Source organism: Prionailurus viverrinus, chromosome D4, assembly GCF_022837055.1.
Source record: "Prionailurus viverrinus isolate Anna chromosome D4, UM_Priviv_1.0, whole genome shotgun sequence".
Taxonomy (NCBI): Eukaryota; Metazoa; Chordata; class Mammalia; order Carnivora; family Felidae; genus Prionailurus; species Prionailurus viverrinus.
The window spans coordinates 25,680,373-25,692,854 of NC_062573.1; the positions used below are offsets into that span (position 1 = coordinate 25,680,373).

At 37.4% G+C, this 12,482-nt stretch overlaps 1 protein-coding gene across 1 annotated transcript in view; it reads left to right on the top strand.

Moving 5' to 3' along the window:
- ERP44 (endoplasmic reticulum protein 44) overlaps positions 1–12,482 on the top strand; it is a 95,174-nt gene that overhangs the window by 56,736 nt on the left and 25,956 nt on the right. Inside the window, exons 5-7 of the mRNA XM_047829969.1 lie at positions 7,862–8,046; positions 9,260–9,375; positions 12,236–12,293. Of these exons, the coding sequence (XP_047685925.1) occupies positions 7,862–8,046; positions 9,260–9,375; positions 12,236–12,293 (359 nt within the window). The remainder of the gene's footprint in view (positions 1–7,861; positions 8,047–9,259; positions 9,376–12,235; positions 12,294–12,482) is intronic.

A 12,482-nucleotide genomic window follows, 5' to 3' on the forward strand; every position in this document is an offset into this window, starting at 1 on the left:
CCAATTTTTCTTAAAAATTCACGGTGTTCTTCATCATCTAGATGCTTCCTAGCCTACGCAGCTTCAAAATCTGCAAATGTCTTGGTTATATGTTTGATGCTGATGCAGGCCCTCTCCACAAATAGACCTTGTTTCCTAAGCACCACAAGGCCATAGGGATGTTACTCTGCTTTTCTGTTCCAGCCTTCAGCTTCCTGTGCCTCCCACGTGCTCAGTAAATATCCTCTGGGGGAAACTTGCTGTGTGTTTCAGGGTCCTTATCATCCACCATTCCAGCCCAGGTGACTATGAAAAGCTTCACTGAGTTCTCTTGCTGTCTGTGCACGCATAATCCTCGGCCCTAAATCTGCACCAATTGCAGATTTATTTTTTTTACGTAGTTTATTGTCAACTTGGCTAACATACAGTGTGAAAAGTGTGCTCTTGGTTTTTGGGGTAGATTCCCATGGTTCATCGCTTACATACAACAGCCATTGCTCATCCCAACAGGTGCCCTCCTCAATGCCCATCACCCATTTTCCCCTCTCCCCCGCATCCCCATCCACTCTCAGTTTGTTCTCTGTACTTAAGAGTCTCTTATGGTTTGCCTCTCTCCCTCTCTGTTTGTAACTATTTTTTCCCCTTCTCCTCCCTCATGGTCTTCTGTTAAATTTCTCAAGATCCAAATATGAGTGAAAACATATGATGTTTCCTTCTCTGCCTGACTTATTTCACTCAGCATAATAGCTTCCAGTTCCATCCACATTGCTGCAAATGGCAGATTTAATTTCTAAGAGGAATTGCATAGTAAACGTATAGGAAAGAAAATAGCCAGTGGGTGATTTTTGCTCACTTAGGAATGGTCCCTTCCTTCCTAGAATTTTAATTCATGTAGTCTTCATTGGTTTCATGGTGTCTGATGTCTGTAAAAATGTGATTTTTAAAAAATCTGTTTTTCCCTAGTTGTCACAGCAGGAGCAGTAGATTTCTGCTACCTACTACATCCCACTTGGAAATGGAAATTCTTTAGTAGATTCCCTTTTGAATTTTCTGTGAATCCAATAAGATTGGCTGCAAATAATAACATTTTTATTTCTTTTCCAATATATGTATGCTTTCTTATTAAATGACTGAGAACTCCACTACAGTGTCCTTACAGAAGGGATAGCAGATATCTGTATTTCTTTCTTGATCTCAGCAGGACAGCTTTCAGTATTTTACTGTCAGGTTGTTTGGTAGTTGTTTATTTAGATATCCTTTATCAGATTACGGAAGTTCCCTTCTGTTGCTAGTTTGCCAAAAACCTTTAAGTCTGGATGGATGTTGAATTTTATCCAATGTTTCTCTGCTTCTTTTGAGAGGCACAGTAGTCCCCCTTGTCTGTGGTTTTGCTTTCTGTGGTTTCAGTTCACGGTCAAGTACAGTTCCAAAGCTGATGAATTGTCAGAAGGTCAGTAGTAGCCTAGCATTACATCACAACACCTATGTCATTCATCTCATTTCATCTCATCACATAGTCATGTTATCTCACATCACCACAAGAAGGGTAAATATAGTACAAGAAGATATTTTGAGAGAGAGAGAGACCACATTCATGTAACTTTTATTACAGTGTATTGTTATAATTGTTCCATTTTATTATTGTTGTTGTTAATCTCCTTACTGTGCCTAACTCATAAATTAAACTTTATCATAGGTCTGTATGTATAGGAAAAGACCATAGTATATAAAGGGTTCGGTATTACCCATGGTTTCAGGCATCCACTGGGGGCCTGAGAACATATCCCTTGTGGATAAGGGCGTGGGGGGGGCACTTAGTGCAATTTTCCTCTTTTATCCTGTTAATGTCATGAATTACATCAGTTGATTTTCACACGTTAAAATGAAGTGCTAGACCAAATCTAGCTTGTGATGTATTATCCTTTGTACACAGTGCCAAATTTAGTTTAATATTTTCAAGTTTTGCATCTGTGTTCTTGAGTAAGACTAACATATACTTTACTTTTCTCATCATTTCCTTGTCAGATTTGGCAGAAGGATTATGCTGACCTCATAAAGTTAGTCAGGAAATGTTCACTCTTTTTGTATTTTCTGGAACATTTGTATAAACAGCATTATTGACTGCTTAAATGTTTGGTAAAACTTGATGGTGAAGCGTTCTAGAAATGGAGTTTTCTTTGTGGGAAGGCTTTGGATTATGGATTCAATTTACCTAATAATTCTAGGACCACTTATGTTTTCTATTTATTCTGGTGTCAGTTTGGTAAGTTGTGCTTTAATGGGAATTTTTTAAATTAAGTTTTTTATTTTAATTCCAGTGTAGTTACTATACAGTGTTATATTCATTTCAGGTGGACAGTAAAGTGATTGAACAACTCTATACATTGCTCAGTACTCATGATGATGAGTATGCTCTTAATCTCCATCTGCTATTTCACCCATCTCCACCCCCCTTGTACCCATCGGTTTGTTCTCTGTAGTTAAGAGTCTGTTTCTTGGTTTGTCTCTCTCTCTTTTTTCCCTTTGCTTGTTGGTTTTGTTTCTTAATTTCCACGTATGAGTGAGATCTTAGCTGACTGACTTATTTCACTTGGTATTATACCCTCTAGCTCCATCCGTGTTGTTGCAAATGGCAAGATTTCATTCTTTTTTTAGTGGCTGAATAATATTCCGTTGTACATATATACCACATCTTTATCCCTTTGTTTGTCAGTGGACACCTGGGCTGATTCCATAATTTGGCTGTTGTAAATAATGCTGCAATAAACATAGGGGTGCATACATCCTTTCAAATTAGTGTTTTTGTATTCTTTGGGTAAATATCCAGTAGTGTGATTACTGGATCATAGAGTAGTTCTGTTGAAAAATTTTTGAGGAACCTCCATATTGTCTTCCACAGTGGCTGTACCAGTTTGCATTCCTGCCAACAGTGCAAGAGGGTTCCCCTTCTTCCACATCCTTGCCAGCACCTGTTGTTTCTTGTGTTGTTGATTTTAGCCATTCTGACAGGTATGGCGTGATATCTCATTGTGGTTTTGATTTGCATTTCTCTGATGGTGAGTAGTGTTGAGCAACTTTCCATGTGTCTGTTGGCCATCTGGATGTCTTTGTAGAAATAATGGAAATATTAAAACTTTATCTAAATCTCCAAACTTATTGTCATTATGTTATTGATAATATTCTCTTAATATCCAAGTTAAATATTGCTGCTACATTCCTTAAATTAATTGTTTTCTCTCTCTTTTTTCTTGATCGGTCTCTCTAGTGGTTTATCAATTTTATTAGTCTTAACAAAAACCAAATTTTGGCTTTTTTGATCTTTTCTATTGTATATTTGTTTTCCACCTCATTAATTTTTGCTTTTATCTTTTTCATTCACTTCTCTATTCCTTGTTTTTAATTTGTTCTCTTTATAAATTTTTAAGATTAATGCTTAGCTCTGTTTTTCAGCCCTTTCCCTCTAACATCCATTTTAATGTCATAAATTTACTCTGTGCATCACTTTGGCTACATGCGGCAAATTCTGATATGTATTTTCATTATCATTCAGTTTCTCTTTGTGGTTTCATCTCTGATCAATGTCTGTATAGTTTTTTAATTCTCATAAGTTGAATCATTTGAAAGTTGTTGAGAATTTTTTCGTGACTCATCGTGTTGATTTTTTACATGGTGTGCACACCTGCAGAAAATTTGTATTCCACAGCCTCGGGGTAGTTTGTCCTCTCTGTGCCAGTTTAGTCAAGTTTCTTGGTTGCATTGTTCAAATTCTCTTTATTTTTATTTATCAGTTGCTGAGAGAAATGTGTTAAAAATTTGATTATAGATTGATCTTTGTAGTTCTGTAAGTTTTTATTTTATATATTTTTAGGCTGTTACTTGATGTGTACAAATCAGAATTGTATCTGCCTGTGGAATTGAACTTTTTATTATGAAGGGTCCCTCTTGGTCTGTAGCACTGGTTTTTGCCTTAATATATGCTTATTTACTATTAGTATAGCTATACAAGATTTCTTTTGATCAGTTTTTGCACAGGATATTTTCCCTCAGCCTTTTTCTTTCAAGCTTTGAGCATCCTTATGTTTAGATGTGTATTTTATAACTAGTATATAGATTTTACTTCTGCACGTTTGTCAAAGATCACTTCTATATGTATATGTAGGTCGATTTCTGGTTTCTATTCCATTGATCTGTTTATCTTTATGCCAGTAACACACTGTCTAGATTCCTGCAGGTTTACAGTAAGTGTTGAAATCCACTGGTTTAAGCTCTCTAGTTTTGTTTATCAGGGATATTGGTAATTTTCTTACAGTGTCTTTGGTTTTAGAAAAAGGGTAATGCTGGTATCATAGAATGCATTGGGAAGTAAACCTTTCCATTCAGTTTTTGGGAAAGCTTTGTGCAGAAATGGGATTATTTATTCCTTAAATATTTGGTAGCTTTGGCCAGTTCTCATCATGGCTTTTTGCTGGTAGTTCCAATTCAAATTAAATATTACAGGGCTTTTACTTAATTTTCTTCGTTTTCTCTTTGTATCTTTTTTTTCTCTTATGCTGAAAATCTTGACCCTTAGTGGCATTAGCATAATTGCTCGTGCACTTTATCTGTAATATGTGTGTTTATTTCAAAATAACAATGCTAGTATTACAATTTTTTAAAACGAATTTTATTTTACTATTAAAAACATTTCCATAGTTCCAAAATCAAAAGTATAAATCCAAGGTATAGCCAGGGAAAACTAAATTCCATCTATGACCTTTTCTTGCTTTTTCTCCCATTGATGGTATTTTGGGGGGGGGGGGTGGGCCCAAAGATTATATGTACTTGCTTATATCTCGTATACTCATATCTCACATACTTGCTTATATATATCTCATATACTTGGTTTTTTTGACTTAACAGTGTATCTGGGAGATTGCTCTTTAGCAATACAGAGCGATGTTTTTTGTTCCTTTATGTAAGATCCTACTACTTCATTGTATGGGTGTACCATACCTTATTTAAGTAGTCCTTTATTGATGGATATTTAGGGGAAACAGTAACTTTTATTTTTTATTTTATTTAAAAATATTTTTTTTAATGTTTATTTATGTTTGAGAGAGAGAGAGAGAGACCGAGTGCGAGTGGGGGAGCTCAGAGAGAGGGAGACACAGAATCCGAAGCAGGCTCCAGGCTCTGAGCTGTCAGCACAGAGCCCAATGTGGGACTCAAATTCACGGACCGTGAGATCATGACCTGAGCCAAAGTCAGACGCTCAACCGACTGAGCCACCCAGGTGCCCCGAAACAGTAACTTTTAAAAAGACATTTTCCATATTCCAGAGCACAGCATTGTGGCATTGGCCAGTAGAACTATTTAACCTAATTTTAACAACATTTTATATTCTCATTTCTGCATCACTGTAAGCATTCATTTTATGATATGCTAGGTTTCACCATATAGTGTGCTAGGGACTGAATGTGTTTTTTCACTAGGAAGTTAAAGTTTCTTTTTATTATTTCCCTGGGCTGGTTTTCTTGTAAGTAGGGTAACCCTAAGCCTTTGTGGCCTTTGCCTAATAACAAGCGCCTCTGTTTATCTTAAAAGACTTTCGCTTGCTTGTGAAAGCACTCTTACTCTCAATTTGTAGCACCTATTTAAGTAAGTTAATTCCTTGCTCAGGTGATAGAACCCACCATTCTCAGGACACCTCAAAGGTGTGTTTTCTCATTATAACTTATCAGGTTGAAAAAGGGCTGGTAGTGATATATCCACTAGTCTTCTGTTCAAGAAGTACCAGCTTCGAATCCAAACAGATTAGTGTCTATATTAAATATGTGTATATTACGATATCTTACTATTATTTCAGATTTCTGTGATCTGGTGAATAAAATACTCTCCTTGGCCTCATATATAACCAGTAGTTCCCTTTGTTTGCTTGTATTTGTCTTTGTTCAAAGGATTTTAGTAGTAAAGCATGATATCCTCCTTTGTAAATCCTCCATGGAGTTCACCAGAGTGTTACGTGATCTAACGTAGCCTTCTTTCTTTGAGAACCCATATTCCCTACTTAACCTCTAATACATCATTTTAACTTTCTCTGGTGGTTTATCCTAGAGAAAACAGAATACAACCTTGACTGACCAGGTATTATAAGTACTTTCCCCCTTCCTGGACAGTGCAAAACCTTAAAATACTTTGAGTCATTAGCCTCCTTCTCACCTCTTCTATCCCAGCTTATATGTTGCTGGTGTCATCGTGTATTTTAGCTTGTGCCAAACCCCACAAGGCATAACTGTTACTGTTTTGTGTAGTCAGTATTCATTTAGATTTTTAAAACCGCTTTATTGAGGTATAATTGACATATAGAAAACTCACATATTTAGAATGTACAAATTGGTAAGTTTGAGCCGTGTATACACCCATGAAACGGTCAGCACACATATGTATGTGCATATGCTCTAGTACACTTGTTTCTACCATAGAACCTCTTAGAAAATGAAGGGGGTCGGCACAGCCGTATTGCAGTTCTGTTGGGTTTTATAGTCACTAGAATGGGAGGCGAGGTAAGAGAGTTTCCATGGTTTGTTGTGCCACCATTTTAGGATTCTCTCATTTTATGTATTTATTTATTTTAAGTTTATTTGTTTTGGGAGAGATAGAGCACACGTGACTCTGAGTGGGGGAGGGGCAGAAAGAGTGGGAGAGAGAATCCTAAGCAGGTTCCACGCTGTCAGCTGGGAGCCGGATGTGGCGCTCAATCCCACAAACTGTGAGATCATGACCTCAGCTGACATCAGGAGTTGGGCACTTAACTGACTGAGCCACCCAGGTGCCCCTGCCTTCAGGCTTTCCGTTAAAAACTCAGTTAATAAAAAAAAAAAATGTCACCTGTTTTAGGCCACTTCACTGCCCTCTCAGGTCCCCTTCATTTAAAAAATTCAGTGCATCTTTTATCATTTTCACATATGTGAGTAGTATGGTATTTGAGCTTCTCTAGTGCCTAGAAGATACTGATTTCTTGTATTTGCCACCTCTTGGAAATAACAGCAGAAATACTTTTTTTTACATTCTGATTTGGTCTATATCTTAGTAATTGTGATTTCTGCAAATGAGATCAGTATACCTTCTGATGTAGATTCTTATTTTGAGACTTATAAACACTCATAATTTTAAGGATTTGTGTGTGTGTGTGTGTGTGTGTGTGTGTGTGTGTGTGTGTTCTTTTTAAAATCTCCACTGCCTAGGAATATACCCATAGGTCATAATAAAGGGACTTTTCTTTTAGTGTATACTGTTGACTTTGGGGTTTTATTGCATTAGCTAACACAAAATTTGTGGATTTGGGATTGTGAATAATTCTTCTAGCAAAGAATCTAATATTTTTAGCTTTGAAAGTAGTTTAAATTTAAATTTAGTTTTCTTTTGTTAAATGCTGTAAGAGATTCTCCACATGTACAAAGTTAAGGTGAGTAACTATTTTCAAAATCGGAATTTTGCACATTCTGATTACTTTCTGGAATCTATAATGTTTACTAACACTAAGAGTTTACTGTGTCATGCATTTGTATTATCTCATTTAATCCTTAAAACTACCCTATGTGGTAGAAATTATTATCCTTACGTAACAGATGAGAAACCAAGGCATGGAGAGTTGATACAACTTACAAATTCATACAACCAATAAATAGCAGATTTGGGATTTAAACCAGGCAATATATGTCCAGAACCTGGCGCTTAATCAATATAAATTTGCCATGATTAATTTTTTTCTCTAACACTGAAAAATAATTATATGAACCAAAATATTCTCACTAAATAATTTTAAGGTTTTTGACTGTTGGGCTAATGCGCTTACCCAGACCAAGTACGAAGGTGAAGTTAATTTTTTTTTTCATTCTTTTAGCTGATATAGCCCAGAGATACAGGATAAGCAAATACCCAACCCTCAAATTATTTCGTAATGGGATGATGATGAAGAGAGAATACAGGGGTCAGCGATCAGTGAAAGCACTTGCAGATTACATCAGGCAACAAAAAAGCGACCCCGTTCAAGAACTTCATGACTTAGCAGAAATCACCACTCTTGATGTAAGTTGTTAACTTTTACTGGATCAAATGAACATTGCCTGTTTAGTTGATGTAAACAGATTCTTATGCAATCAAAGAACCTGAACATTTTCTTATATTTTATTGCAGTGAATTTGACATATACATACTTAGCGAGTTGAATTTTCCTTGTATCAATTCTAGAGGGAAATGCTAATGTTTTACTGAGCCTTTGGATAAAATATATAGCATCCAGTAGAGCTGTACTAATTTAAATTAATTGAGGGCAAAGAGTAGCCTGGGTTATGAAACCTAGAAGTTAACCTCAGGTATACGGGTATATGCAACCAGAGTTTCCAGATTTTCCTTAGTGGAGACCCTCAGGCTATCTGCTCTAATTACTTCTGTGTCGGTTCTTTGTATAACTTAGTGTCATCTAAAATAGCCTTCCCTTAATAAAAACCCTTTCCATTATATACTAAGTAGTGTTAAAAAAAAAAAAATGAGTTGGGGCTTTGGGCTGTCAGGGTCGGTTTTGAGATTTGACTTTTACGTGCTAGTGAGCTAGGCAGTTAGTTACCCTTTCATGGATGCTTTCAGAAAACACAAGGCCCCTGTGTCAGAAACAAAGGACATTATTGCTCACATCCCAGCAAACAATGGGACCAGGTTTGCATTTGTGTCCTTGCCCTCCAAGTCCTGTGGAGGGGACAGGGAGGGTCCAGACCGGTGCCTGCACATGCTGTGGGTTCTGTTGCAGGAGAACATCCTGTTTCAGAGCCAGCAGTAAGCCTGCTGCTTGTCCCGGAGGGACACATTACCTCACACTCCCGTGTTGCTTGCCGCAAATGCAAGCCTGAGAAATGGCCTGGATAAAGGGTGGACAGGATCTTGCACGTGGCTGTGCCTAAATTTGTAGGAATATGACAGACCCATGAAGAAGACTCTCCCAACTGTAATATGTTGTGAACCGGTGTCCTATTTTAAGAATAGTCACTCTGTTTAGGAATAGATTATCACTGATTAGTTAAAACGAGCTGCTAGAAGGAAATGTTCATGATTACATTAGATGGCAGTTAAGATTGTTTTCAACCTTCATGTCATCTTCAATAGTTTTGGACTAGGTGTTAAAATCAAAATACGCATTTATAGTCCTACTCCGTTTATACGTAATTGAACAACAGCTGGGTGAATGAAATGATATGTTTATAGCACTATATATGTTTGCAAAATAATCACATACTTTATTTTACAGCGCAGCAAAAGAAATATCATTGGATATTTTGAGCAAAAGGATTCAGAAAACTATAGAGTTTTTGAAAGAGTAGCAAATATTTTGCACGACGATTGTGCCTTTCTTTCTGCATTTGGGTAAGTATCTTAATGGAGAGTGTGTCAGTGGGTCAGCTTGGCTGCCATGTTAGATTCTTGTTGTGTGTGGTCATTTTCTGAAGATGAACTCTCCGGAGATGATCTCAGTTCCCATAAAGTCACCAACCAGTTTTCCTTACACCTGTCTGACCTCTTTAAGAGTTCTGTTTATTCTTCTTTCTGTGCCATCTTCTGCTTCAGAATATGGGTGAGCAGAAAAGAATGGACAAGTTAACGACTACCTCTCGTGCTCATTTACTAACACAAAACGCTAACCCGTGGGGTTTCCAAACTGAAACAACTCCCAGTCTTTCTCATTAAGAAGACTGGGTTTCGTTGTCTTGGTTAATCTCAGGTTCTCCACCACCTTTTCTTCTCCCTTCCCTGTCCCAGAGGAAGAGTCCTCCTTCCCAAGGTTAACTTCTTTACTTGTGTCTTTGTAACCATCCCTTCAGGAACCTCTGTGGCTTTCATCCATCAGTTGTCCTTGCTTTCTCATGTTTTCACCCTGACGCTTTTCATGAACTACTTTCTTTTTCCAAAAAACATGATTCTCTCTTTCCAGACCTTGAGCTATAATCCTGTCTCTTTCTTTTCATTCCCAAATGTTTTCAAAGACTAGTTTATGTTAGGCTACCTTGAATTTCTTAAACTCTAACCAGTGAAAAATCCTTACTCTTTAGGAAGCCGACTTTATCTTCATTACTCTCGTGAAACTTCCCTCCACACAGTCACAAAATGCTTCTTAATTCCCAAGTCCAGTGGGCTTTTTTTCAATCTTTAATCCTCTTTAGTTTCTCTGAAGGATGTGACACTCAACTACCCTGGTTTTTTTCTGCTATGTCTGCACTGTGTTACCTTGAATCCCCCTGGTTTGCTCCTTATCATTCTGATTTCTCTGACTTTCCTATTTTTTTTCTTTCTCAATGGAATCATTCAGTAGTTCTTCCCCTTTCTTTTCATTGGGGGTGTTCTCCACCATACTTTGACTTTTTGGAGTACTATTTCTCTTTTCCTTGGCCAATAACTGTTAGACTTAATCTTGGTGCCTATCTTGAGTAGAGCCCAGGTTTCTGGCACAGTGTGTCCTTTCCATTTTGTGACCTTCATCCTTGTTTTAATGCGTCTGTAGATTTTGTGTGTGTGTTTTGTTGTAAGCACTATCAGTGATTTTTGGAGATCGATGTAGGAGTAAATAACAAAGGAACTCCTCCCTGCCTTGCTTTTCGCATGACTGCTTTCCAGCTGTACGGGCTGTTTGCTTGCGTCCTCACACACTGCGGGCACACTGAAGGCAGCAGAGCCCTCGCCCTTCCTGTTCTCCTAGACACCAGCTCCCCAGAGCTTTCCTGACAACTTTATATAAAAGAACACTGCCAGGAAGCCTGGGTTGCTCAGTTGGCTAAGCATCCAACTCTTGATTTTGGCTCAGGTCACCATCTCACGGTTCATGGGTTTGAGCCCCTTGGAGGGCTCTACACTGACCATGCAGAGCCTGCTTGGGATTCTCTCTCTCTCTCTATCTCTATCTCTCTATCTCTTTCTCTCTCTACCGTTACCTGCTTGGGTGTGCTCGCTCGCTCTCTCAAAATAAATAAACATTAGGGGTGCCTGGGTGGCGCAGTCGGTTAAGCGTCCGACTTCAGCCAGGTCACGATCTCGTGGTCCGTGAGTTCGAGCCCCGCGTCAGGCTCTGGGCTGATGGCTCAGAGCCTGGAGCCTGTTTCAGATTCTGTGTCTCCCTCTCTCTCTGCCCCTCCCCCATTCATGCTCTGTCTCTCTCTGTCCCAAAAATAAATAAACGTTGAAAAAAAAAAATTAAAAAAAAAATAAATAAATAAACATTAAAAAATAAAATAACACTGCCATCATCCAGCTTATTAGCCTTTATCCACCTAGTTTTCTTCAGAGCACTTTTTTTTTTTTTTTGGTTTCAATCACCCAAAATAAATGTATCTATTTGCTTGTCTCTCTTTCTACCAAAACGTAAGCTTCGCAAGAGCACAGGCACTGTCAGTTTTGTTCACTGCTGTGTACCCAGTGCCAAGACCATACCTGATACAAAGGAAGCACATAGTGAATAGGGAATGAATGAATGAATGAATGAATGAGTGAGTGAGTGAAGTGTGTTCTTCCTTTTTGTTCCATTGGCATCAGTCTCAGCTAGCATCCCTTGCACGTCTCTCCTGTACTAGTCTAGTTAGAAAATGGAGATAAATCTGTTCAAGTAATCCAAATATAATTTAGAAAAAAAGTTACCCATTTGACTTGGAATTTGTTATAGAATTCAGTCACCAAATATTGATGGACACATTTTATGTGCCAGAGTATATACTGTACAAGGCATAGGAAAAAAACAGTGAACACATAAAAAAATTTGGTTGTCGTGGAACTAAATAACTAGGTTATTTCAGTTCATCTACTTTTTTTTTTGATAAGTTTTGGTTTTAAAAAGTAAAAAGAATTCATGATTGTCTGACTTGCAAGCAAATAATGTGTTTTTGTGATTGATTGATCTATGTGACCACATCAATGACCTTGACCCCAAGTTACTGGAAACAGGCTGGTGTCAAAAATAGCTTTTTAGTGCTAAAACTGCCATTCTAAATTTATAAAATATTGAGTCACAAAAACAGCTAACTAATATTTTCCTTTAAAAAAATGTGCCTTGCATTAAAGTTTTCCTTTAAATATATGGTTTTGTTGGTATTGCACAGTCTTATAAGTAGGAAAGATGATGGACAAGTATATATTTCAAGTCATTATAATACATGGCAAAACAGCTAGCCAATTCTGTTTCATTCAAGTATATTACTGCTATTATTTTTCTTGAGTATCGCTACTTCTCTCTTCCTATCAGAGCTGTTTCAAAACCAGAAAGATATAGTGGAGACAACATAATCTACAAACCACCAGGGGTAAGTTGCTGTTTCTTAGTGTGTATAATTTTAAGTGTAATTTAAATGTATAGTATGATCTATATTTTTTATAATCTATAATTCATATTTTTTAATTCACAGAATCACAGACTTTGAGTATAAAAGGAACCTTAAGGCATCTTCTTCTATTAATCCAAACTTTTTAAAGATGGGGACATATAGGCTGAA